Source organism: Stegostoma tigrinum, chromosome 6 (genome assembly GCF_030684315.1).
Source record: "Stegostoma tigrinum isolate sSteTig4 chromosome 6, sSteTig4.hap1, whole genome shotgun sequence".
Taxonomy (NCBI): domain Eukaryota; kingdom Metazoa; phylum Chordata; class Chondrichthyes; order Orectolobiformes; family Stegostomatidae; genus Stegostoma; species Stegostoma tigrinum.
The window spans coordinates 89,623,663-89,648,066 of record NC_081359.1 but is presented as its reverse complement, the minus strand read 5'-3'; the positions used below and the strand labels follow the sequence as shown (position 1 = coordinate 89,648,066).

The 24,404-nt window shown below is 40.3% G+C and overlaps 1 protein-coding gene across 4 annotated transcripts in view; it reads right to left on the bottom strand.

The window, feature by feature from the left end:
* The window catches only part of LOC125453648 (anosmin-1), a 209,486-nt gene that overhangs the window by 147,932 nt on the left and 37,150 nt on the right, over positions 1 to 24,404 (bottom strand). For 3 of the 4 annotated variants that reach the window (XM_048533481.2, XM_048533480.2, XM_048533484.2), the window contains exon 2: positions 22,882 to 22,929. In XM_048533481.2, coding sequence (XP_048389438.2) covers positions 22,882 to 22,929 — 48 coding nt within the window. Of the gene's footprint in view, positions 1 to 10,300; positions 10,367 to 22,881; positions 22,930 to 24,404 lie in introns of all 4 variants that reach the window. The other variant, XM_048533483.1, reaches the window with a different exon arrangement.

The following is a 24,404-nucleotide window of genomic DNA, read 5'->3' as shown; positions in this document are numbered from 1 at the left end:
CTTAAACCCAGGCCTTCCAAAACAGAAGCAGAGACACTAACACTGTACCATAAAAGCTCTTAAGATATTTTCTGATCAACCTGTTCAGAGATGTTATGACACAACTCTGGAGCAGGTGGGATTTGGGCTGGGTCATCTGGTTCAGAGGTGGGGATGCTATCATGCACCACAAAAGCCTCCTATAAATCATGAAAGAAAAATGGATTCAATTGGATAGGAGGGTGAGGCAATAGCCTGGTCGTATTATCACTGGGCTATTAATCCAGAGACCCAGATAATGTTCCGGAGACCTGGGTTCAAATCCCACCACAGCAGATGGTGGAATTTGAATTTAATGAATATCTGGAATTAAGAGTCTAATGATGGCTGTGAATCCATTGTCGATTGTTGGAAAAACCCATCTTTATTATATTAGATTAGATTCCATACAGTGTGGAAACAGGCCCTTCGGCCCAAAAAGTCCACACCGCCCCTTGAAGCATCCCACCCAGACCCATCGCCCTATAACCCACACACCCCTGAACACTACAGGAAATTTAGCATGGCCAATCCACCTAATCTGCACATCTTTGGACTGTGGGAGGAAACCGGAGCACCCGGAAGAAACCCACGCAGACACGGGGAGAATGTGCAAACTCCACACAGACAGTCGCCCGAGGCGGGAATCGAACCCAGGTCCCTGGCGCTGTGAGACTGCAGTGTTAACCACCGAGCCACTAATGTCCTTGAGGGGGAAGAAAACTGCCATCCTTACCCAGTCTGGCCTACATGTGACTCCAGTCAATGTGGTTGAATCTTATTTGCCCTGGCCAATAAATGCTGCCTATCCAGCAACACCCTCATCCCATGACTGAATACCAAAAAACATTAATCAGCAATGTTGGAGTATGTTATGAAGGCAGTGCAATTTATATCATTAGCTAATGAATGTAGAAACATAATGCAAGGAGCAGGAGTATGCTCTTCAGCCTTTTGAGTGTGCACCATCATGAAACAATATCATGGCTACTTTACCAGAAATATATGTGAACACAACTCTCTGATTAAGGATGACTGCAGCTACATAGAACTTTAGTTAGGCACATTTCGGAACACTGTATACAATTCTGGTCACCACACTACTAGTCAGATGTAAAGGCTTGGAAGAGGGTATAGAAACTTTTAACCAGGATATTGCCTGATTTGGACGATATTGGCTATGAGGACAGAATTGGACAAACTTGGTTTGTTTTCACTTGAACATCGAAGGAGGAGGGGTGACCTGACAGATGTGTACAAAATTATGAGATATTCAGAGTCTTTTCCCAGGATAGAAATGTCAGTTATTAGGAAACATATGTTTAAGGTAAAAGGGGCGAAGTTTGAAGGAGATGTCAGAAGCAACTTTTTACACAGAGGGTGGTAAGAGCCTGAAGTGCGCTACCAGAGTAAGTGATGGAGACAGATACAATCACTTAAGAGGCACCTTCACAGATATACAAATAAATAGGGAATAAAGGGATATGGACCGTGTAGAGGCAATTGGCTTTTAGCTTAGAAAGGCATCATGTGTCACTGCAGGCTTGATGGGCTGAATGGCCTGTTCCTGTGCTGTACTTTTTTTTGTTCTTTATCAGTTATTTACATGCAAATTGTTTTGTACGTCATTTATACATTACTTTTTAAAGGTTTTTGCTTTCTAAGAAATATTAAATATGGGCCAAAGAACAAAATAGGCTTTGAATGTTCCTATCGACATTCCATGTGTTTCTTTTAGCCACATCTTTTCCGCTATATCTGAAGTTTGGGGGACCATCTTAATTACTAAGCTTTCACAGGTATTTTTTGATCACACTCAAGTGCAAAGAAAATGAAACTGAAAAACATCAAAGGACCCCTGTCCTTTGGACGTATTCCTATAGTGTGAAAGGTGAAATGCTGATTTTTGTAGATTCACAAAGTAGCAGATAGTTACAGGAAAGCTTCTCTAATATAATTGACATGAGCTGTCTGTATGCAATTAATGACATAGACAAATTATGTATTAGCCCAAAACTAGTGTGTTTTGCTTTAATTTATTGCTTTGTCTGTAAGACTCAGGTATAATAACTAAATATGAGACCAAAGGTATATTAACAGTATATACCTTTATACAGTTGATTAGAATGAGAGTATTGGTTTTCGAGCAATGCACTGCATACTGTTCAGATTATGGACTCTGAAGATATTCCCATAATAGTACTGAAGAATTCTACACCAGAACTTGCCATGCCCATAGCCAAACTGTTCCAGTACAGCTACAACACTGATATTCATCCTCCAATGTAGAAAATTGTCCAGGTATGTCCTGTGCACAAAAAGCAGAACAAATTCTATCCAGCCAACCCATGATCATCATTAAAGTGAGAGTCGTCATCAATTAGCTGCTCACTAATCCTCAGTTTGTAAATGGGGCTGCTCAGTGATGATTATACAATATTCAGCACTATTTGTGACTTCATCATCCAAAACAGCCTCTGTCCCAATGCATTAATTACTAGACAATATCCAAGTTTCGGCTGACAAGTGGCAAGTAACATTTGCACCATAGTAGTGACCATCTCCAACAAGAAAGAATCTAACCATCACCCTTGACATTCAATAGCAATGCTATCACTTAATGCCCCCACCATCAATGTCCTAGGGTTACAATTGGCTAAAAACTGAAATGGACCACCCATATAAATGCAGTGGCTACAAGAGCAGTTACAGGTTAGAAATCCTGCAGAAAGTAACACCACTGGCAAATTTATTAGAATTCTGGGAGGAGCTAACAAGCAGGATAGATAAAGAAGAACCGTTAAATGTAATTTAATACCTCAGGAAGTTCAACTAGAAAGAAACATCTTTTATAGTTGAACACCAAAATAGAGTCAGCACTCATAGTGTACAAAGGCTCATCCCAACCTGGGATAAACAGTTCTGCAGACCCATCCCTGTGCCCGCTTTAGATATTTTCTAATCAACCTGTTCAGAGATATCATTACACACCTCTGGAGTATAGAGGACTTGAACCTGAGCCTCTTGGCCTAGAGGTTAGAACTCTATCACTGTGCCGCCAGAGCCTTTCTGGGCCTGCGTTTCTTGTCTTTTCATTTATCCAGAAATGCTATCACACACAACCTAATTTTTTTTGCCCACCACCAAATCACCATGACGTTTTTTTTCCTATAGATCACCACCCAGTAAATCACTTGTGTAGCCAGTTGGATGTTTATATGCAAGCCACCAGCAGTGAGGGGATGGGATAGGGAGAGCAGAAAGTGGTTAAACGAAAATTGAATTGGAGGGGAAAATAAATTGAATCCCCTGTAATGCCCAACTCCAACGATATCCAGCAATGGCATAAACATGGAAGAGGGGCAGAAGTGATTGGGCCCGCTTTATGTGTGTTTAATCAGCCTGCTCTGGGATGTTATTGCTCACCTCTGATGCAGGTGGGACTTGAACTCATGCCTCCTAGATCTGAGATAGAGACACCACCACTGTGCCACAAGATCCATCCTGGGCCTGCTTTATCTTTTTGTTTCACTTTTGAAGTGTTATCACACACGGCTGAACAACTTTCTTACCACCAATAGCCATGTGCAGCCAATTAGAAGTTTACATGCAAAGCCCATTATGGGCAACATGAACCATCAAAAGTGAGGAGCAGGTGGGGGAAGCAGGAAGGGGCTATATCAAAATGGAGTTGGGGGGGAATAAAGCACTGTTTCCCCCGCAATGCCTACCTCTCTGTACAGGCATGCCTCATCTCCAAGGTCACGCAGGCACAAAATAACTGTGGAAGAGGAGCAGGCAGACGGCAGATATGTTTATTTTATTTGCTTATTTTGAATCAACCTGTTCAGGGATGCAGGCAGAACTTGAAACCAGGTCTCCTAGCTCAAAAGTTAAAGACACTACCCCTGTGCCACAATAGCCCTCCAGGGCCTGCTTTATAAGAAGTGCACATGGGGTTTGGTTCAGTAGAATAGCATGGCAAACTAATAAAAGGCAGAGAGTTGAACAAGGGAGGTTGCATTCTGGATGCCAACCTGTAGCCTGTGGTATGCCACAAGGATCAGTGTGGTAATATTATTCACAATACATGTTGAAGACTTGGATGAGGGAAGCAAATGTATTGTTATCAATTAGAAATAAATGAGAGAGCAGGTGGTGAGGACGACAGCGTTTTCAGACAGACATAAACAGTTGAAGCAAACGGGCAAAAATTTGGCATCGAGCATAGAATGTGGGAAAATACAAGGTTATGTACATTGGCAGGAAGAATAGAGAAGCTATTCTTCTTGTATATCCATCTTGCTAAGACTCCTACAAATCTTATATGTTTGAATAAGATCATCCTTCATTCTTCTAAACTCCAATCAGTAAGGACAAATGTGCTCAACCTCTGCTCATAAGGAATTCCCTCCCTACCCCGGATCAACATAATGAACTTTTTTCTGGACTGTTTCCAATGTCGACATTTTATTCTTCAGACAAGGGACCCAAAACTGTTCACTGTATTCTAAGTACACTGTAAAAACAGTCTTGTATAGTTTTAGCACAACTTCACTATTCTTATACTCCATTCCATTTGAAATAAATGCAAACTTCTACTTGCTTACCCCAATACCTCGTGAACTTGTAAAATACCTTCTTGAGATTCATGGATGAAGACTCCCAATTCCCTCAGTTGTGTAGCTTTCTGCAGTCTTTCTTCCTTTAAAGAATATTCAGCTGCTTTATTCTTCCTGTCAAAGTACATAATCTCACATTTCCCCACGTTATATTCCATCTGCCAAGATTTTGCCCATAAACTCTTTATGACTTCTTATGCCATCCTCATCACTTGCCTTGTAACCTATTTTTGTGTCATTCACAAATGTGACTCTAGTACCTTAGCTTACCTCATCCAAGTCATTCAAATATATTGCAAATAATTGTGACCCCCAGCCTTGATGGGGGGGTCACTGATGCTTTGGTGTTTGTACAAATATTGGTAAAAGAAAAAGAAACTGTATCAATTAAAAGAGATATTGGCAACTGCAGATGCTGGAGAATCTGAGGTAACAAAGTGTGGAGCTGGATGAACACGGCAGGCCAAGCAGCATCTTAGGAGCACAAAAGCTGAAGTTTCAGGCCTAGACCCTTTTCTGATGAAGAGTCTAGGCCTGAAATGTCAGCTTTTGTGCTCCTAAGATGCTGCTTGGCCTGCCCTGTTCATCCAGCTCCACACTTTGTTATCTATCCTGTATCAATTAAAACCTTTTTCTGAGGTCTGTAATGAAATTTTTCGAGCTTTTTCTCTAGTGCAATATAGTTCAAGCTTTTTTGCTTAATAAATAGTTTTTTCTTTGTGCTAAATGTACACTGGAAGACTCTAGTTCAGCAACTGAATACTACGTTTGAAAAAATAAGTTAGGGTCCACCATACCAAATCCTAATCCAAGGTCTAATTTGTCGACTATTAACATCAGCAGGGCTCATGAGCAACAATCAGCTTTCCAAACTGCATAATTCACAGAAATTGCCGGTATGTTGTGAATATAACAAGTGTTACAAGCAATGGCTTTTTTCTATCTGTCCTTGTTGGAGTAAGTTGTAGTAAAGATGGAAATTGGTGCAGACAATGTGAGATCTTGTTAACTGGTAAACCTGAAATGTTTTGAAAAGAATGACCTCCATATTAGCATTGATGGTGAGCTGCTTTTGTCATGTATTTGGAATAGTAATATCCAGATTTGTGGTCCATGATTCTTTGCACTGCAATGCTTCCAACCTTGACTAGTTTTCCTGGGAAAAGTCAAATGAAGACATCCCATTTTCTAATTCTGAATATGAAGGGCAAAACAAAATAGTTGAGGCAACTGCACCCCACCAGCTAAAAGACTGAAGAAAGAGAAGACAACAGACTAAACATTTGACCAGGAAGACAATAGAAGTTGCTTTAAAGCATATGATTTCAAAATAATTCTATATGAGAATTATACAAACACTTCAAATCAAAGGATATTCAACAGATTTCATCGCAATGACTGTCCGGGGGCAAAATGTTCATAAGATTTGGAGTCAGTAATTTTTGATCCCAAGATTCACCTTTAATTTAAAGTTAGCTCCACTTTAAGAATAATGTACAGGACAAAGAAATTACATACTTTTTTTTTAAGAAATATTCCCTTGTGACTTTGAAGAGGTGGGAGTAAAAACATCTAAATAGGAATCATTATTCCACATAATGACAAGAAGCTGCCTTGGTTATAATAACACAGATTAGAATTAGAACTAGAATTAGCCTCTTATTGTCAAATGCATTCAATTTAGGAATGTATGAGTACAACGAAACGTGTACGGAGTTTCCCGTGACATCTTGGTTACAAAACCAGAATTTTAAATAAACAACAGCAGAAATAAAAGAAAACCAAAAGGAATGAGAAACATCTAGATTGTTTTGCTGACACTGCTGCAAGTCCCGAATGCCAGGAGGATGTCCTTGCTGCCAGCACATATCTTTTATTCAGAAATAAAACATTTTTTTCCCTGATTATCCAAGTTTAAATAAAAATGGCTTGCATAATCTACACTGAAAATGTACTGTAAATATTCTGCTCAATCATTTTTAAAAGATGATTCTTTGTTACGCTTAAATCAATATCAACAAAATCATTTACAAAATGAATTTATGTGGTAGTCTGGTGCTATTCCTAAAATTGACTTCATTCATCTTCCATTTTAGGACTGTTCTAAATTATTTGGTAACAGCATGCTGAACTTAGCAATAAGAAATATTTCCTTCAGCCAACAGATACAGGCAGAGGGATTGTGCATTACTAACTCCCATTGCAGCATGAATTATTTTTTGCACTTGACAGTGATGGAAAGCCAGATATTCACCTCTGCCCTTGAAATAACAGACAGATCTGGATGGCAATTTGCCTATTTGTTCCTCTAAGCAGGCAGCAGTCTTTCAGAATCCAACCTTTATTGGATTAACACTTGACACACTTTCAATGCTACAACTGACAGACGAGATTGGCAGTGTTTTTGTTTGCTTTCACTGCAAGCTCATTGGAAACACAGACTTCACAAATAATAAATTGTCTTTCTGCAAAACATTTTTAGTCCTTTGTACATATTTTCTCATTGCAACAGGGGTGATAACTGTTAAACCATGAAGCATTTGAGATACAAGAGCAAAGTGACAGTCAGCTGGATGGTAAAATGAGCATGTGACTGCTGGTTGGTGTCCAACTGATGCCAAAACCTTGATAATAGATAAGGAGAAATTGTCAATGCCTCAGTGCTGCAATTCATGGGGGTTGATTTAGCGCAGTTGGCTGGACAGTTGATTTGCAAAGAAGTGTGATGCCAACAGTGTCTCTTCAATCCCTACATTGGCTGAGGTTACCATAACAGGCTCTCCTTCTCAACCTCTCTCCCCTCACCTGAAGTATGATGGTCCTCAGGTTAAACCACTGCGAGTCATCTCTCTCTCTCTCTAATGAGAGAACAGTCCTATGGTCTGGTAAGACTATAGCAACTTGACTTGACTGCATTACATATCATTGCCACCAGTACCTTCCATCTATGATAGATAATAGACAGTCAGAAAAAAGATCCATTTTAGATGGGTGCCTTCATTTTACGTACCTTTGCTAACAGCTGAAGAGACAAATTCTGCCCCAAGTGCTATGAATGGTAGCTTCTGGCTGTATTATTGAATTGTTGCTTTGAGCACTAGTGCCACTGTAGCCACTGATTGTCACTGGCCTGACCACAGACATTGCACTTTGCCTATGTCATCAACTCGTGACTCCCAGACTCGGTAGATAATATTCAAAGTTTTCAAGGTGGAGTTCTGAGGAAGGGTCACTGGACCCGAAACGTTAACTCTGTTTTCTTCACCACAGATGCTGCCAGACCTGCTGAGCTTTTCCAGCAACTTTGTTTTTGTTCAAGGTTTTCGAGTCTCATTTGTAGCTATCCTTGAAGTGGATCTTTGGGCAGGGGCCATTGTCCATTCTTCAGACATGCCCGAACCAGCATTACTGTTTGAGTACTGCTACCAACCTTGGAAGTTCTGCCTTTAAAAGGACAGACACGTGAGTAATTTTGTCTTGCCAGGGGATGCCCATAACGTGCTGTGGACAGTGAAGACGGAAGCTGTTGCGTTTTTTTTTATAGCTCCAAGTTACTTATATTTCACAGCTGTACAACAAGGTGTTAAGAACATGGGCCTCATAAACCATCAGCTTGGTCCTAAGGGTCAGGTTTATGTTATTTCAAGTGCTTTTCACAATGAGGCCAAAGGTGATGGCAGCTTTCCTCATATGTGTATCAGGTTTTACATCAAGGGACAGATAATCTGCCCCTTCCTGCCATCTGTTCCTGTTATACAAAGCACCTATGGTTGGAAAAGACATGATGGGGCTACCCAGCATTATTGCACTCATAACTGTTGAGGAAGGTCTTTCTGCTCATCAGCTGCCATTCCGTGTGAGAATATTCAGAAACATTCCTCACCCTCATCAAATACATTTAAAGCATAGCCAATCACAGAGGCTGAATTTTGCAAAATGTCATGATTTGTGAATGGAGCTTTTAGACTTAAATTTGATGGCCGTTTTCAGCTAAAGGGTCTATAGTGCAGCAGTATCACCTAGCAGAGGGACATTATTTTGGTTCATGGTCCACAGAACAGACACCAAATCCCAGGTATGCAGGCTTAAAGATAAGAAAAGCAGTCAGGCTGGGGAAATTAGGAATAGGTGCTGTCTAAATATGTGGTTTGCTTAACATTTAAATGGATGAAAACATATCAGTCTCAAAACCATAAATCATTGTATTGCTAAGTAAACTGTAGTGTGTAACTCTATTGTGGAAATGTACAAAAATAAGCAAATTGTTATTCACAATGAATTAAGACAGGGTATAAATTACAGATCAATCTGACATGCATAACAATGTCAAAATATGTGATGTCAATTGATACTGATGTCAAAACTTTTTAGGTTCTGGAAGAATCCCAGAAGACTAGAAAATTACACAATTACTCAAGAAAGAAGGAAGGCAGAATATAGAACGTAAAAGCCAGTTAGCCTAACATCTGTCAGAGAGAAACTGATAAAATCATTATTAAACTGGATATAGGAGGACACTTAGAAAAGCATCATCAGATCAGGCAGAGTCTACATGATTTTGTGAAAGGGAAATCATGTTTAATTCAGCTTTTGAAGAAGTAACAAACAACATAAATAAACTATGAATGTTATGCACTTGAATATCCAAAATGCATTTAATAAGGTGTCATATCAAAAGTTGTTACACAAAATAAGAGCTTGTGGTATAAGGGGTAATATATTGCCATCGACAAAATGATTGGCTAGCTAACATAAGCAAATTGTTGGGATAACTGGATTTTTTTTGGATTGTCATTTTTTAACTAGTAGAGTGTCTTGGGTTCAGTTGTGGGGCTTCAGCAATTTATAATATATAGTGATGATTTGAATGTAGTGATCAAAGGTATCAAAATTTAATTCACCAACAATACCAAGATACGTAAGAAAGTAAATTGACAACAGCAGGTGGAGGGTCTGCAAAGGGACACAGATATGTGAAGCAAGTAGGCAAAAACTTGGCAGCTGGAGTATAATGTGGGAAATTATGAGCTTGTCCACTTTGGCAGGAAAAACTGAAAAGCACTATGATATTTAAATTGGGGAGACTGTAGAACTCAGAGGCACAGAGGGATCTGAGAGTCCTGTTACAAAAATGACAAAATGTTATTTTGCAAGTACAGCAAGTGATCAGTGCAGCAAACTGGTATTTATTATAAGAAAATGGAACATAAGACCATGGAAATGTTATTCCACTTGTACAGGGCATCGGTGAGACCACATCTTTTCAGGTACCGCATGTGATCAGTGCGAGAAACTGGTGTTTATTATAAGAAAATGGAATGTATGACGATGAAAATGTCATTCCAGTTATACAGTGCATTGGTGAAACCACATCCAGAGTGTGGTGTACAATTGTGGTTCCTTAGTTGAAGATGGATGTAATTGCGTTAGAAGCAGTTCACAGAACATTCACCCAACTCATTCTTGGGATAAAGAGTGTGTCTTACGAAGATAGGTCAAGTAGTTTTGGCCTTTGCCCATTAAGTGTTTAGAAAAATACAAGATGATCTCATTGAAATGTAATCTCTGAATGGACTTTACAATGTGCAATCTAAAAGGATATTCCCCTTGATAAAACAAAATAGAACCAGGGGACATGATTTATGAATAGGAGGACTCACTTTTGAGGAGGAGATGAGAAGATTTTTTTCTTTTAAAGGGTCATGATTCCATGCCACTCTTTTGCCCTGAAAAGAGTAGAAGCCTGGTCATTAAACTTATTCAAGGCTGAGTCAGATAGATTTTTGATACCCAAGAGAATTAAAGGTTATGGGGGCAGATAGGTAAGTGAAGTTGAGACCACAATCAGATGAACCATGATATTAATGAACGGCGGGGAAGGTTCAAAAGGCCCACTCCCACTCCTAAGTTCCCATTCACTTTCCAAAAGGAAACACCAGAGTACATGTACAAAATCATATCGCTCTATCTGCTTATACATTGTGGCTTAAACTAACTAGGAGGCTGTAACATTTCAGGATATTCTTAATGGAAGATACTTTTCTGTGGAAAACTCAAAATAACCATAATCACAAGGTTCAGTGAAACAGTGTTCTCATTCTTCATTCCAACTAACTGCCTGCACTCAAATTAAGTTATCAATTGTGCAGTTCTAGATAGACATAATCAACGCTCCCTGTCTGCAAACAAGGAGCTAAGTCTTTAAGTAAAACAATAAAAGCAACCAAAATGTAATGAAATCGGGCAATTATTGAAAATACAGAACATATCCTACTTGCAACTATTAACAAAATAATATTGGCGACATCGCATTGCATTTTCAGCCCTGTAGATTACATATTAAATTATTTGCTGAATTCTTCATCAATGCAACTTTGAGTCTGATACTACCCATGGACAAAGTGTTTCACAGATGCTGAGACAGGTAAGATTCAACAAGTTTTTGATGACTGATATTACAGATACTTTGCTTTTTATCTGTTATTGTACATCAAAGTGAAGCTTTGTACATCAAAGATAGCAGAAAATTCAACACAGCAAAAGATTGGTAGTCAAGAGAAAATAGGTTACTTTAAGAGATTAGAACATTTTGAAGAAATAAAAGAGAAGGGTATTTGTTTCTTCTGCTCTACGCACCCAATTACACTTAGATACCAAGTTACTTACCATGTTTAAATTTAACCCCACATTTCTTACGACATCAAGCCCCACACCACATTAAACCAAGTAATTCAATTTACAGTGGAATTACTCAGGTAATCACAATTATATCTCTTTCTCCCACCTTTTCAAAATTGAAGTGTGTACAACAACAATATGAATTTATATGGTACCTTTTGCAAAATAAAAATCCCAAGATATTGCTTATGAACATTATTAAAAATAATACTGAGGCACAAAAGGAAATCATGAATAGGTTGGTCAAAGAAGTAAACATTGAGGAGGAAATTGAGATGCAGAAGTAGAAGGTGGCTATTCCAGAACTTGGGTTCATGACACCTAAAGGCATAGCCACCAGTTGGGGATAGTCTGTAGGCCAGAATTCGAAAAATGCAGATATCTCCGAACGTTATGGAACTGGAGGAGTTCACAGAGATTAGAAGAGGAGAGGCCATAAGATTTGATGTATTGGCAATAATTTGTAAAAGGTAATTTAAGAATGAGTCATAAAATTCTGCTTCACCAATATCAGTACACCTGGTCCTGTTTGTAGCCAAAGGCAGTGCAGTTATGAGGTAAATGTTAGCATCTGTCATAATCCATCTCATTAATTCTCTACAACGGATGTTTCTGAGCTTACGAATTCTGTTTCTCATTTTTGGTTCAAAGCTTATTTGATGGGTCACAGAACGATTAAAGATACATGGATCATTTCCGATCAAAAACAACGCAAAATGTCATGCACTATTCGTTATGACATAAACCTTCCTCAACTAGTATTTCATATCTGAAATCTTCCATTCCTGTTCAGCAGGCAAGCTGCATCCAATGCAAAACCTGAAAGTAATGTTGCCAACACCAATACAAATATATTGTATAGTAAAGGTATTGCGTCATAAAACGATGCTTTGTGACAAAAGCTTACATTTACAAAGCACTGTTAACATTATAACATGACCCAAGGCACTTCACAGAATCAACAGATTATCTGATGGCTATAAACTGAGAAAGGGATATGTGAATGGGACCTGGATGTCCTCATACTCCAGCTGCCGAAGGCAAGCACGGAGATGCAGCAGGCAGTGAAGAAGGAAAATGGTACATTTGGCTTCACTGTGACAGTATTTGCTGAAACTTGTTTTCACAGCCATATCAGTTCTGAGGAAGGGTCACCGGACCTGAAACATTAACTCAGTTTTTCCCTTCACAGATGCTGCCAGACCTGCTGAGCTTTTCCATCTGCTGTAGTTAGCTGCTGTTTTTGCTTCTGCAGTTAATCTTCTCAGAGGATGCCGACAGGTCAAGACGATTGAGAGGGGCCAGTTTACCTTTTTCAAAAGTCACATAGGATATCATTTGTGATTTTGACAGGATCCATTGAAAAGCTGTAATGGGATGGAAACTTAATTGTAGGGAATTAAACTTAGATCTCAAGGAACGATGGGTAAGGATTTGTAAGGCAGCTTGTTCAAGAATTTTGAACAGAAAAGGGAGGTTAGAGACAGGACTATAGTTTAGGAGGATGCTGACTTTTCTCAGAACAAGAGCAATGTCTGCAGATTTAAAGGTGAATGGAACAATGCCTGAAGAGAACCATTACAAAAAATAACAAATTTGGGGACCGGGAAGCATGATCTTAGAAGTCAAAAGTTTGGCAGTATGTAGAAGACAGGAGGTGGGTCCTGTTGACATGTTTAGCTCAGCAAGGGAACTCAAAGGAATTATAGAAAATAAACTGGATAAGAGTGTAAGTGCAAGGCAAGGGCATGGGGAGTTGTCAACAAGATTTTACCACGATACTATAAGACTTGGTGGAGACTGCTCCACCATTCAATGAGATGATGCCTGATCTGATAACCCTCGACTTCCCCATAACACTCAATTGACCCACAATGTACTTATGGAGGGATTTCCAGCATTTTGACCCAGCGACATTAAAGAAATTATGATATATTTCCAAGTGAGGATGCTGAGTGGCTTGGAGTGGAACTTTCAGCTGCTGATGTTCCCTTGTATCTGCTGCCCTTGACCTTCTTGAGGCAGTGGTAGTGGATTTGGAAGCTGCTGTCTGAGGATCTTTGGAGAATTTCTGTATTGTATCTTATAGATAGTATACACTGCTGCTACTGAGCATCAGAGGTGGGGAGAGTGGGTGTTTGTGGATGTGGTGTCAATCAAGGGGGCTACTTTGTCCTGGATGGTGTCGAGCTTTATTCAGGCAAGTGGGAAATATTCCATCACACTCTTGCCTTGTGCATTGTAGATGGTGGACAAATTTCAGGAATCAGGAAGTAAATTACTTACTGCAGGATTTTTGCCTCTGATCTGCTTTCATAACAACTGCATTTATATGATGAGTCCAGTTTAGTTTCTGATCAATAATAATCCCTAGATGGTTGATAATGGTTATTTCAGTGGTACAACACCATTGAATTTCAAAGAGCAGTAGTTAGATTATCTCTTATTGGAGATGGTCATTGCCTGACATTTCTGTGGTACAAATGTTACTTGTCATTTGTCAGCCTGGGATCGGATATAGTCCGGGTTTTGTTACATATAGATACGGTCTGCTTCAGTATCTAAATGAATGATGCTGAAAATTGTGCAAGCAACAGCAAACATCCCCACTTCTGACTTTATGAGAAAAGGAAGGTCTTCGATGGAGCAGCTGAAAATTGTTGGATCAAGAACCCTGAGGAACCCCTGCAGGGATATCCTGGAACTGAGATGACTGATCTCCAACAATCACAATCATCTTCCTATGTATCAGGTATGATGCAAACCTGTGAAGAGTCTGCCCCCTGATTCAGGTAGATTCCAGTTTTGTTGGGATCCAGGACGCCATGCTCAGTCGAATGCCACCTCAATATCAATGGTTGTCACTTTCACCTCACCTCTGGAATTCAGTTCCTCTGTCCATGTTTGAATCAATAGTGTGATGAGGTCAGCAGCTGAGTGGCCCTGATTAGCTTCACCAATAATCTACAACCTAATTTACACCTAATTCCAACAGGTAAGAGCTGGGCACAGTGACCATCATTAACTGTAAACTTGTAGGTGCTCATCTGGCAAAATAGTTCACTTCTGTTCAGACAGGCAAATGTTTATTCCACTTCTGTCCACTTTTGATGTTTGTAAATAAAAGTCAAAATTTTCCAAGGCAACTAAAGGCTTCCCTATTGGTGATGATGCCACATTGAACAATGAGATGTGGGGCTATAGTAAAAATTGAGGAAAGAGAACCAGTAGCAGAGCGTGATGTAAGATGGCACGGTGGTTAAATTGAGGCAAGCTGTTATGTCCTGGTACTCCAACACCAATAGCTGTTTGAGCGTCCAGTTCTATGCCAGGAAGTGTCAGTTGTGACACCTCTGTGTAATGAGAAGCATTGGTTTGCAGTTGCCATGCTAATACATTGATGGTGAAGGACAACTCCTGACTGTCAACGTTTGACCAGATGCACAGCTATATTTCCAAGGTTGCACCCAAACATGGGTGCAGTATGTCCCAGGATATCATAGCAGTGGCGAGTACTTCCAGGAGAAAATCAGGCTGGCAGTGGATGAGGGGGCTCCCAAGCAGAACGGTAAATGAGAAAAGCTTGGGTTATAGCATGAGAAAACTTGTGAGGCTTCACAGACAGAAATCGTCTGTGAAACTTGACAAAAATGGCACTGTGCCAAGATAGGGTGAGATTCAGTGCAGAGTACTTTTTATGAGTCAACCTGCTGCTTTTGAACCCATGGTACTCAATGACATTAGGTGCTGGGAATGGGGAAGGTATTGAGGCAAGTGATTGGTGCAATCTAATTTGTCTGAAATTCAATTTAATTTAAATCAGTAAGGATCATGATGTCACAGACACAGATTAGAACACGCCCAGTTTTTGGTAATAAACAACTATGGAGAGACAGGTGCATATTAACTAACCAATAAAAGAATTTATTTTTCCCTGCATGCTCCCAAGTGAACAACGGATACTGAGCACATAAAAACACTGTGTGAAATAAATTGTGTATATGAATGAATTGCAAGCTATTTCTAGATAAACAACTAGTAATTATTCTCTTGTGTGATCATCATTGTATGTTGCAAATGATAAAGTGAAATTTTTTACAGTAATGGTTCTATAAAGTTGTCATGAATTCAAGGCAGGATTCCCACTCCCATTCTCAAGCAAATTCATGACATGACTATTGCTGAAAAAGTGCTATCCTGCAAAAGCTTTTCATTTTGCACTCATCAGGACAGTGGAAGAATGCCAAAATACAAAGGGAACAACAATTTATTCTGCATGAGTTACAGGGTGTTAAATGGTTATCAAATGGACTCCAAGGAGTTGCCACATAGAATTCACAAAAGAATAGTGTTGCCTACTTTATTATTTGATTGAAAATACTCAATGCCTAGGCAATTTGTTTTTGTTGCAATTAATGATTGTAATTTCATGAGGAGGAATTTTAACCCCTAACATGCTTAGTGATGAATAAAAACAAATGATGGAGGTCAATTATCTCAGTCAAAGGATAGCACTGCAGTTCCTCAGCGTAGAAATTTTTTAAGTAAGTTGTGCAGGGATGCTATGACACCTCTGGAGCTAGTGAGGCTTGAAACCACACCTTCAGGCTTAAAGGTAAAGACACCACAACAACACCACACGACGCTAGATGCTCACAGTTGTGTCTTAGTGACAATCCGCTTGAGCTACTTCATCAATGACCTGTCCTCCATCATAACGTCAGATGTGGGGATGTCAGTTGATGATTGCACAATGTTAAGCACCATTCACAAATCCTTCACCTGTCCTTGTCCAAATGCTGGCCAACATTCAGGTTTGAGCTGATAAGTGCAACATTTACTCCACTGAACTGTCAGGCCATTTCCAATAAAAACAGGATCTAAACATCATCCTTTAACATTGAATGGCATCACCTTCACTGAATCCACCACTAACAAAAAACGTTACCTTGACCTGAAACTGAACTGGGCTAGTGGTAAAAATATGTGGCCAAGGGAGTAAGTGCAGAAGCTAAGAATCCTGTACTGCCTAACTCACCTCCTGACTCCTCCAAGCATGTCCATTATCACATGGTACAAGTCAAGAGTGTGATGGAATACTGGCCTGGATGAATTCAACTCCAACAACACTCAAAAAACTCACTACCATTAAGAATAAAGCAGCCCAGTTGACTGGCATCCTATTCAGCCCATTCACAACATTTACTGTCTTCACTACTGAGGCTCAATGGCAGCTGTGTGCACTATGTATAAGATGCACTGCAGTAAATTATCCAGGATCATTTGACTGCACCTTCCAAACATGGGAACTCATCTGCCTAGAAGGACAAAGGCAGAAGAAGCATGGGAATACGTACAAGCCATACATGGTCGTGACTTGAAAATATGTTTCAAATTCTTCACTTATGCTGAGTCAAACCCCTGGAATTCCCCTCCAAACAGCGCTATTGATGTCCCTACACTGCATGGACTGCAGCAGTTCAGCAAGCAGCTCATCGCCACTTTCTCCAGGGCAATTAAGGATGGGTAATAAATGCTAGCTCTGCCAGCAACATCCACATCTCATGAGCAATTTCTTTTTAAAAGTGTTGAGACAAAAACAGGATAACATTTGCAGATAACTGACATTTTATTATAATTAATATCAGGTTAACTGGAAGAGATTTCAGTCCCATTTCCTATGATTAAGTAATGAGAGGGCAATTGGTGAAGTTTGAAAATCACTTACTCTAAATACCATAAAATTGTCTGAAGTTCATCTTCACCATTTTTGAGATAAATAAACTTCTATTATATCATAGTAGCCTGATGTATTCATTATTTTGCAGCTACTCATTTGTGGCACGGCCTTTCAGTGGCGGGAGTCCAGGAGGAGGCGCGAGGGCAGCCTGGGAAGGTAAGCGTTTCGATGATAATAGTCTTAACTCGTGTGACTCATTTTCTCAGCAGCAGAGGGAGAGGCGAAAGTGAGGACCAGGGGGCTGCCAGGAATATGTTTGGGCAGTGGCTGAACCCGAGACACTACACGTGTAGTGTCTCCCGCCTGCCCTTCTCCTCTAACCAAAAACAAGCACTCAGCAGTATGTTGGTAATGTAGGGTTTTTCTATATTTTCTAATTCTTCTGTGTTGTGTAATTGGTTAAAAATTTACTTATTTTTATTTATCTATTAATTGGTTATTTGAAAAAGACTATAGCTGAGAAGTATTAGAAAGTATTGAACTCATAAATTTATATAAAGTAATAAAATCATTAACTAAGGAGAGATGGCTGGGCAGGTGATGTGTTGTAGCTGTATGATGTGGGAGCTGGCTGATCCCACTGTGAACAACAGTGACCACATCTGCAGCAAGTGTTGGTTGCTGGAAGAACTCCGGCTCAGAGTTAAAGATCTGGAATCTGAGCTTCAAACTCTGCGGCACATCCATGAGGGGGAGAGTTACCTGGACGCTATGTTTCAGGAAGGAGTCACACCTGGTAGATTAAGTAATTCAAATTCAGTTAGTGATCGGGGCAACAGGGTGTGACTGCAAGTGAGGCAGGTAGGGGATCCTGAGTTCAGGAGTGGAGGAGCTTCAGCTTTTGACCTTATCCATAAGGTACGAGATACTTGTTCCCTGTGGGGATGAGGAAAAGGGCTGCGGGAAGGATGAGCCAGCTCACCACGTCACCATGGTGCAGAAGGCCATTCAAGAGGGGGGAGCAAAAAGACAAGTGGTAGTTATAGGGGATTCTATAGTTAGGGGGATAGATAGTATCCTTTGCAAGCTGGATCGGGAGTCCCGCGTGGTGTGTTGCCTGTCTGGTGCCAGGGTGCAGGATGTCTCTGACCGGCTTGAAAGGATATTGGAGCGGGAGGAGGAGGATCATGTTGGGACTAACAACATAGACAAGGCTAGGATTGGGGATCTGCTTAGGGATTGTCAAACACTAGGAATGAAATTAAGGAACAGGTCCTCGAGGGTCATAATCTCCGGATTACAGCCCGAGCCACATGCAAATTGGTTTAGGAATAAGAAAGTTAGGGAAGTAAACATGTGACTAAGGGAGTGGTGTGGGAAAGAGGGTTTCCACTTCATGGGGCATTGGCATCAGTTTTGGAGCAGGGGAGATCTGTACCAATGCGGCGGTCTCCACCTGATTCAATCTGGAACAAGAGTTCTAGCGAAAAGGATAAATAGGGTGGTCACTAGGACTTTAAATTAGTGAGTCAGGGGAAGGGAAAGGGAAAACGATGGGGAGTATGATGGTAAATAAAAAGGTGAGCAGCAGGTTAGCATGTGTGCAGGAAGGTTTAAGTTCAAGGCAGACTATGTAAGAAGCAAAAAGAAAGGGTAACTCAGGTGATATTATTAGAGATGTTGGAAATCATGAGGGTAAGAAAGCTAGCATAAAGGCACTTTACGTGAATGCTCATAGCATTCATAACAAGATTGCTGAGTTAACGGCACAAATCATCGCGAATGAATATGATTTGGTCGCCATTACGACATGGAGACATGGTTACAGGATGGTCACGACTAGGAGTTAAATATCCAGGGGTACCAGACTATTCGGAAGGACAGACAGGAAGGTAAGGGAGGTGATGTAGCTCTGATATGCAAGGATGACATCAGGGCAGTGCTGAGAGATGACATAGGTTCTATGGAGAATGAGGTTGAATCCATTTGAGTGGAAATTAGAAATTCTAAGAGGAAAAAGTCACCGATAGGTGTAGTCTATAGGCCACCAAATAATAACATCAAATCGGGGCGGGCAATAAACAAAGATATAACTAATGCCTGTAAAAATGGTACGGCAACTATCATGGGGAGTTTTAATCTACATGTAGATTGGTTGAACCAGCTCGGTCAGGGTAGCCTTGAGGAGGAGTTCGTTGAGTGTATCCATGATAGTTTTCTGGAACAGTGTGTAATGGAACCAATGAGGGGGCAAGCTGTCCTAGATCTGGTCCTGTGTAACGAGACAGCAATAATTAATGACCTCATAGTTTGGGATCCTCTTGGAAGGAGAGATCACAATACGGTTGAATTTAGGATACAGACAGAGAGTGTGAAGATAAAATCCAATACCAGGATCCTGTGCTTGAACAAGGGGAACTATAATAGAATGAGTGAGGGCTTAGCTAAAGTAGACTGGAAACAAAGATTTTATGGTGGGACAGTTGATGAGGAGTGGAGGACTTTCAAAGCAATTTTTCAAAGTGCTCAGCACAAGTATATTTGCAAAGGAAGGACTGTAAGAAAAGAGGTAATCTGCCGTGGGTGTCTAAGGAAATAAGGGAGGCTATCAAATTGAAAGAGAAGGCATACAAAGTGGCCAAAAACAGCATGAAACTAGAAGATTGGGAAAATTTTAAATGTCAACAGAAAGCCACAAAAAGAGCTATAAAGAAAAGCAAGATAGAACTAGAGAAATAAGCTAGCTCAGAAGATAAAGACAAATAGCAAAAGTTTCTATAAATATATAAAACAAAAAAGAGTGGCTAAAGTAAACATTGGCCCTTTAGAGGATGAAAAGGGGAATTTAGTTATGGGATATGATTAAATGGCCAAGGCATTGAACAGGTATTTTGTATTGGTCTTCACAGTGGAGGACACTAATAACATGCCAGCAATTGACAAAGAGACGAAGGTAGGTGAGGTCATGGAAACAATCATTATTATGGAAGAAGTAGTGTTGGGCAAACTAATGGAGCTAAGGATTGATAAGTCTCCTGGCCCTGATGGAATGCATCCCAGGGTACTAAAAGAGATGGCGGGAGAAATAGCAGGTTCACTGGTGGTAATTTTCAAAAATTCGCTGGATTCTCAGGCAGTCCCAGCAGATTGGAAAACAGCAAATGTGGCACCACTGTTTAAAAAGGGACGTAGACAAAAGATGGGGAATTATAGACCAGTTAGCTTAACCTCTGTAGTGGGGAAGATGCTTGAGTCTATTATCAAGGAAGAAATAGCAAGGTATCTCGACAGAAATTGTCCCGTTGGGCAGACACAGCATAGGTTCATGAAGGGCAGGTCATGCTTGACAAATCTTTTGGAATTCTATGAAGACATTATGAGCAAGGTGGACAATGGGGACGCAGTGGATGTGGTGTACCTAGATTTCCAAAAGGCCTTCAAGGTGGCACACAAGAGGCGCATAAGATAACGATACATGGCATTAGGAGTAAAGTATTAGCATGGATAGAGGATTGGTTGACGAACATGAAGCAAAGATTGGGGATAAATGAGTGCTATTCTGACTGGCAATCAGTAAGTAGTGGTGTTCCTCAGGGATCGGTGTTGGGACCACAATTACTTACAATTTTTATAGATGACTTGGAGTTGGGGATCACGTGGAGGGGTCAAAGTTTGCAGATGACACCAAAATGAGTGGTACAGCAAAGTGTGCAGAGGACTGCAAAACTTTGTAGAGGAACATAGATACATTGAGTGAGTGGGCAAAGGTCTGGTAGATGGAATACAATGTAAATAATTGTGAAGTCATACATTTCGGTAGGAGTAATAGTAAAAGGGATTATTGATTGAATGGTAAAAAGTTGCAGCATGCTGCTATGCAGAGGGATCTGGGTGTCCTTGTCCATGAATCACAGAAGGTTGATCTGCAGGTACAGCAAGTAATTAGGAAGGCAAATGGAATTTTGTCCTTTGTTGCTAAAGGGATTGAGTTTAAAAGCAGAGAGGTTATGTTTGCGCTGTACCAGGTGCTGGTGAGGCTGTGCCTAGAGTACCGTGTGCAGTTTTGGTCTCCTTACTTGAGGAAGGATGTACTGGCACTGGAGTAGGTGCAGAGGAGATTCACTAGGTTGATTCCGGATTGAGGGGGATGGCTAATGAGGAGAAACTGAGTAGATTGGGATTATGTTCATTGGAATTCAGAAGATTGAGGGGGCATCTTATAGAAACATATAAAATTATGAAGGGAACTGATAAGATAGAAGTAGAGAGGATGTTTCCACTGGCAGGGAAGCTAGAACAAGAGGGCATAGCCTCAAGATTAGAGGGAGCAGATTTAGGACTGAAGTGAGAAGGAACTTCTTCACCCAGAGGGTTGTTAATCTATGGAATTCCTTGCCCAGTGAAGCAATTGACACGACTTCAGTGAACGTATTTAAAGCTACGGTAGATATTTTTTGAACAATAAAGGAATTAAGGGACATGGTGAGAACGCAGGCAAGTAGATCTGAGTCCACAGTAAGATCAGCCATGGTCTTATTGAATGGCACAGCAGGCTAGAAGGGCCGAATGGCCTACTCCTGTTCCTACTTTCTTATGTCCTTATGTTTTAAACTATTATTTGACAAAGGAAAATAATGCATTTGTCAGAGATCTAATCCAGACATGTGTGGCAGAAAGGTGAATTGGATCATGCATTAAATGTGAATTAAAGTCCAGTGAGAGAGCACTTCAAAGTACTACTACTTGTATCAAATGATTGAATCTCACCTCTTTCAGTTGCTATCACTGATGTGCTGTGCTAGACAACTGATATGTAGACAAAGAAGCTGACAGCTTGCCTTCACTCATTCTTCACAGCCTTGAGTGAAATTATCTTCTGGAGCTAGAGAAGGGTGATCCTTCCATTATTTCTGTATGAAAGGAACAACCCAAGCCTGCAGTTTCTAGTGTTACTCTGACCTTGGATGATGCCAGCACATTGTCCTCTCTCCACAGGAGTCTTGAACACAGTATGACCAGGAAGATACGGGCTTTGTTACTGTGTGATCTATTGGGGTCAAAGAGTCAGCAAGAAGGAGGACAAAAGGTGGTGTATACTTTACCAAGGAAACGGAGACAAATAGTAGCTGATGTAGGTCTCTGATGCTGGTCAAATGAATTTAAATCATTTGCTTGAGAAGCATTTGCTTTTCATTTGCTCTTAGCCCCCTCAAAAAACGTTCAAATCTAGAAATATATTTAATTGATAATTAAACTTGTATATATATTACAGATTAAGAAATTCCAAAAGGATAAAGTTAAGAAAATATCTTTTTTTCCTCTACAAAGAAAATCTGATTTTTGACTTTAAGGTTAGTTCTTCCCCCATGGCTGATACTGTAAATGAATAGTCCGTCATGGAAGGTCACATATTCAATCCCCAGACTACACAGAGATAGGTTCATCAGTTTGACTGGTAATGGAGGAGTTGCCATCAGTTTCTGCAACCCCACTATTTCAGGCAGAGACAAAATCAGCAGTGGCTTTCACTCATGAATGGAAGTTGATAACCCCTCCTGGGGGAAAAAAACACTGCATGGGCACTGAGTGAAATCACGAATAAAGTTGGCTGCAAATTCCCACCATATTCAAATAACCTACCAGCATTTGCGCAGTACAGGCTCAAAGAGGAAGAATGACTGGGTGCAGGATAGCAGTGAGGGCCTGTGAAATCTTATTTTTGAAAGAGAACTGTGGTACAGCCAGTTTAGTTTGAAGTAAAATCATGCTACTTGTAATACATGTATAATTGCATGTTATACTACCTTTGGTATTAACTTTGCAAAGTTTCATATGGTCAGTAATTACAAGTTACATGTCATCCCCTGTTTGGTGTGCACTCACCTTCGAGCATTGCTTGTGATTTTGACACCAGTTCAGGGATCCATTATTCTGCAAAAAAAAACAGGAAAAGCTATTAATATAAGAACAGAATTTTTATATTTTGAATCATTTACATAGCCTGCAGTTAGCTTTTATTTAAACGAGTCTCCATAGTAAAATAAAAATATTCCTTTTAACTTTGGATAGTCAGAACTGCCGATGCTAGAGTCAGAGATAACACAGTGTGGAGCTGCAGGCCAGGCAACATTAGAGGAGCAAGAAAGCTGCCATTTTGGGTCGGGGTCCTCCAGCTCTACACTGTTATTCCTTGTAGGATTGTTTTTCAAAGGTTTCTGTAAAAGTTCTGTGTGCTAGTGGTGACCTATTGGTATTGTCTGAACATGTTGCAAAAAATTACTCACAATGCAGAGTAAATGGCTTGCCTGCAAGTATTCCTAAACACCATTGTAACCATGTATCAAGAATAATTGGACAGGCAGGGCACATCATTTTGCAACTTGATGACCTCCCAATTGCCCTTCCAGGAGTGAAGAAGTGAGATGTTATACAAGATCATTCTATACAGGTATGTGTCTGGTGCAAATTTTCAACAGACATTTGTCCACATCACTCATTCAATTAAGATGATCAGCAAAGTTTCAGGTTTCAATTCATTAGATGGAATTTAATGTTTCTGCCCCCAGAAACATATTAGGAAGTGTTGGGAACATTTGGCCATTAGGACAATGGCAACTCTGCTGCATTCGCACCTCAGTTCAACAAAATCTGGGACATGGAGATAGCCTTCCTCATTTGGTTGCTAACTCAAGCCCCAGTGGTGTCTAAGGTGAAAATGCAATCCCAACCAATGTACCTTTTAACTTGCCATACTAACGTAACCTACACCATGAAGCACTGATGGAGGGCAGCTATCTTGACACCAGTTTCATTAAAGTCACAGTACAAACGAAAATGTTATTCTCAGAGCCTGAAATATGGTGTCAGGAGTGAAGCTGAGTTTGAGTGTTGAAGAGCTGTTTAAAAAAGAAATACAGCTGCTGGCAGACAGTCATAGGTACAAGCCACTGAAAAGAACATAGAACAATACAGTGCAGAACAGGCCCTTCGGCCCTCGATGTTGCGCCGACCTGTGAACTAATCTAAGCCCATTCCCTCTACACCATCCCATCATCATCCACATGCTTATCCAATGACAATCTATATGCCCCTAATGTGGCTGAGTTAACTACCTTGGCAGGCAGGGCGTTCCACGCCCTTACCAATCCCTGTGTAAAGAACCTGCCTCTGACATCCGTCTTAAATCTATCACCCCTCAATTTGTAGTTATGCCCCCTTGTTCAAGAATGTGAGAAAGAACAAAGAAATGGGTCACAGCTGAAATACAATAGCTGCAATTTTTCGTCTCCCAGCTCCAGTCAAAATGAAAGAAGATCTGAAGCAGAGCTAGTAATTTTTCTGCACATAGTGGCAGAATTATGAAACTGTGACAGATCTGCTTAACAAGCCACAGCAGTGACACATAG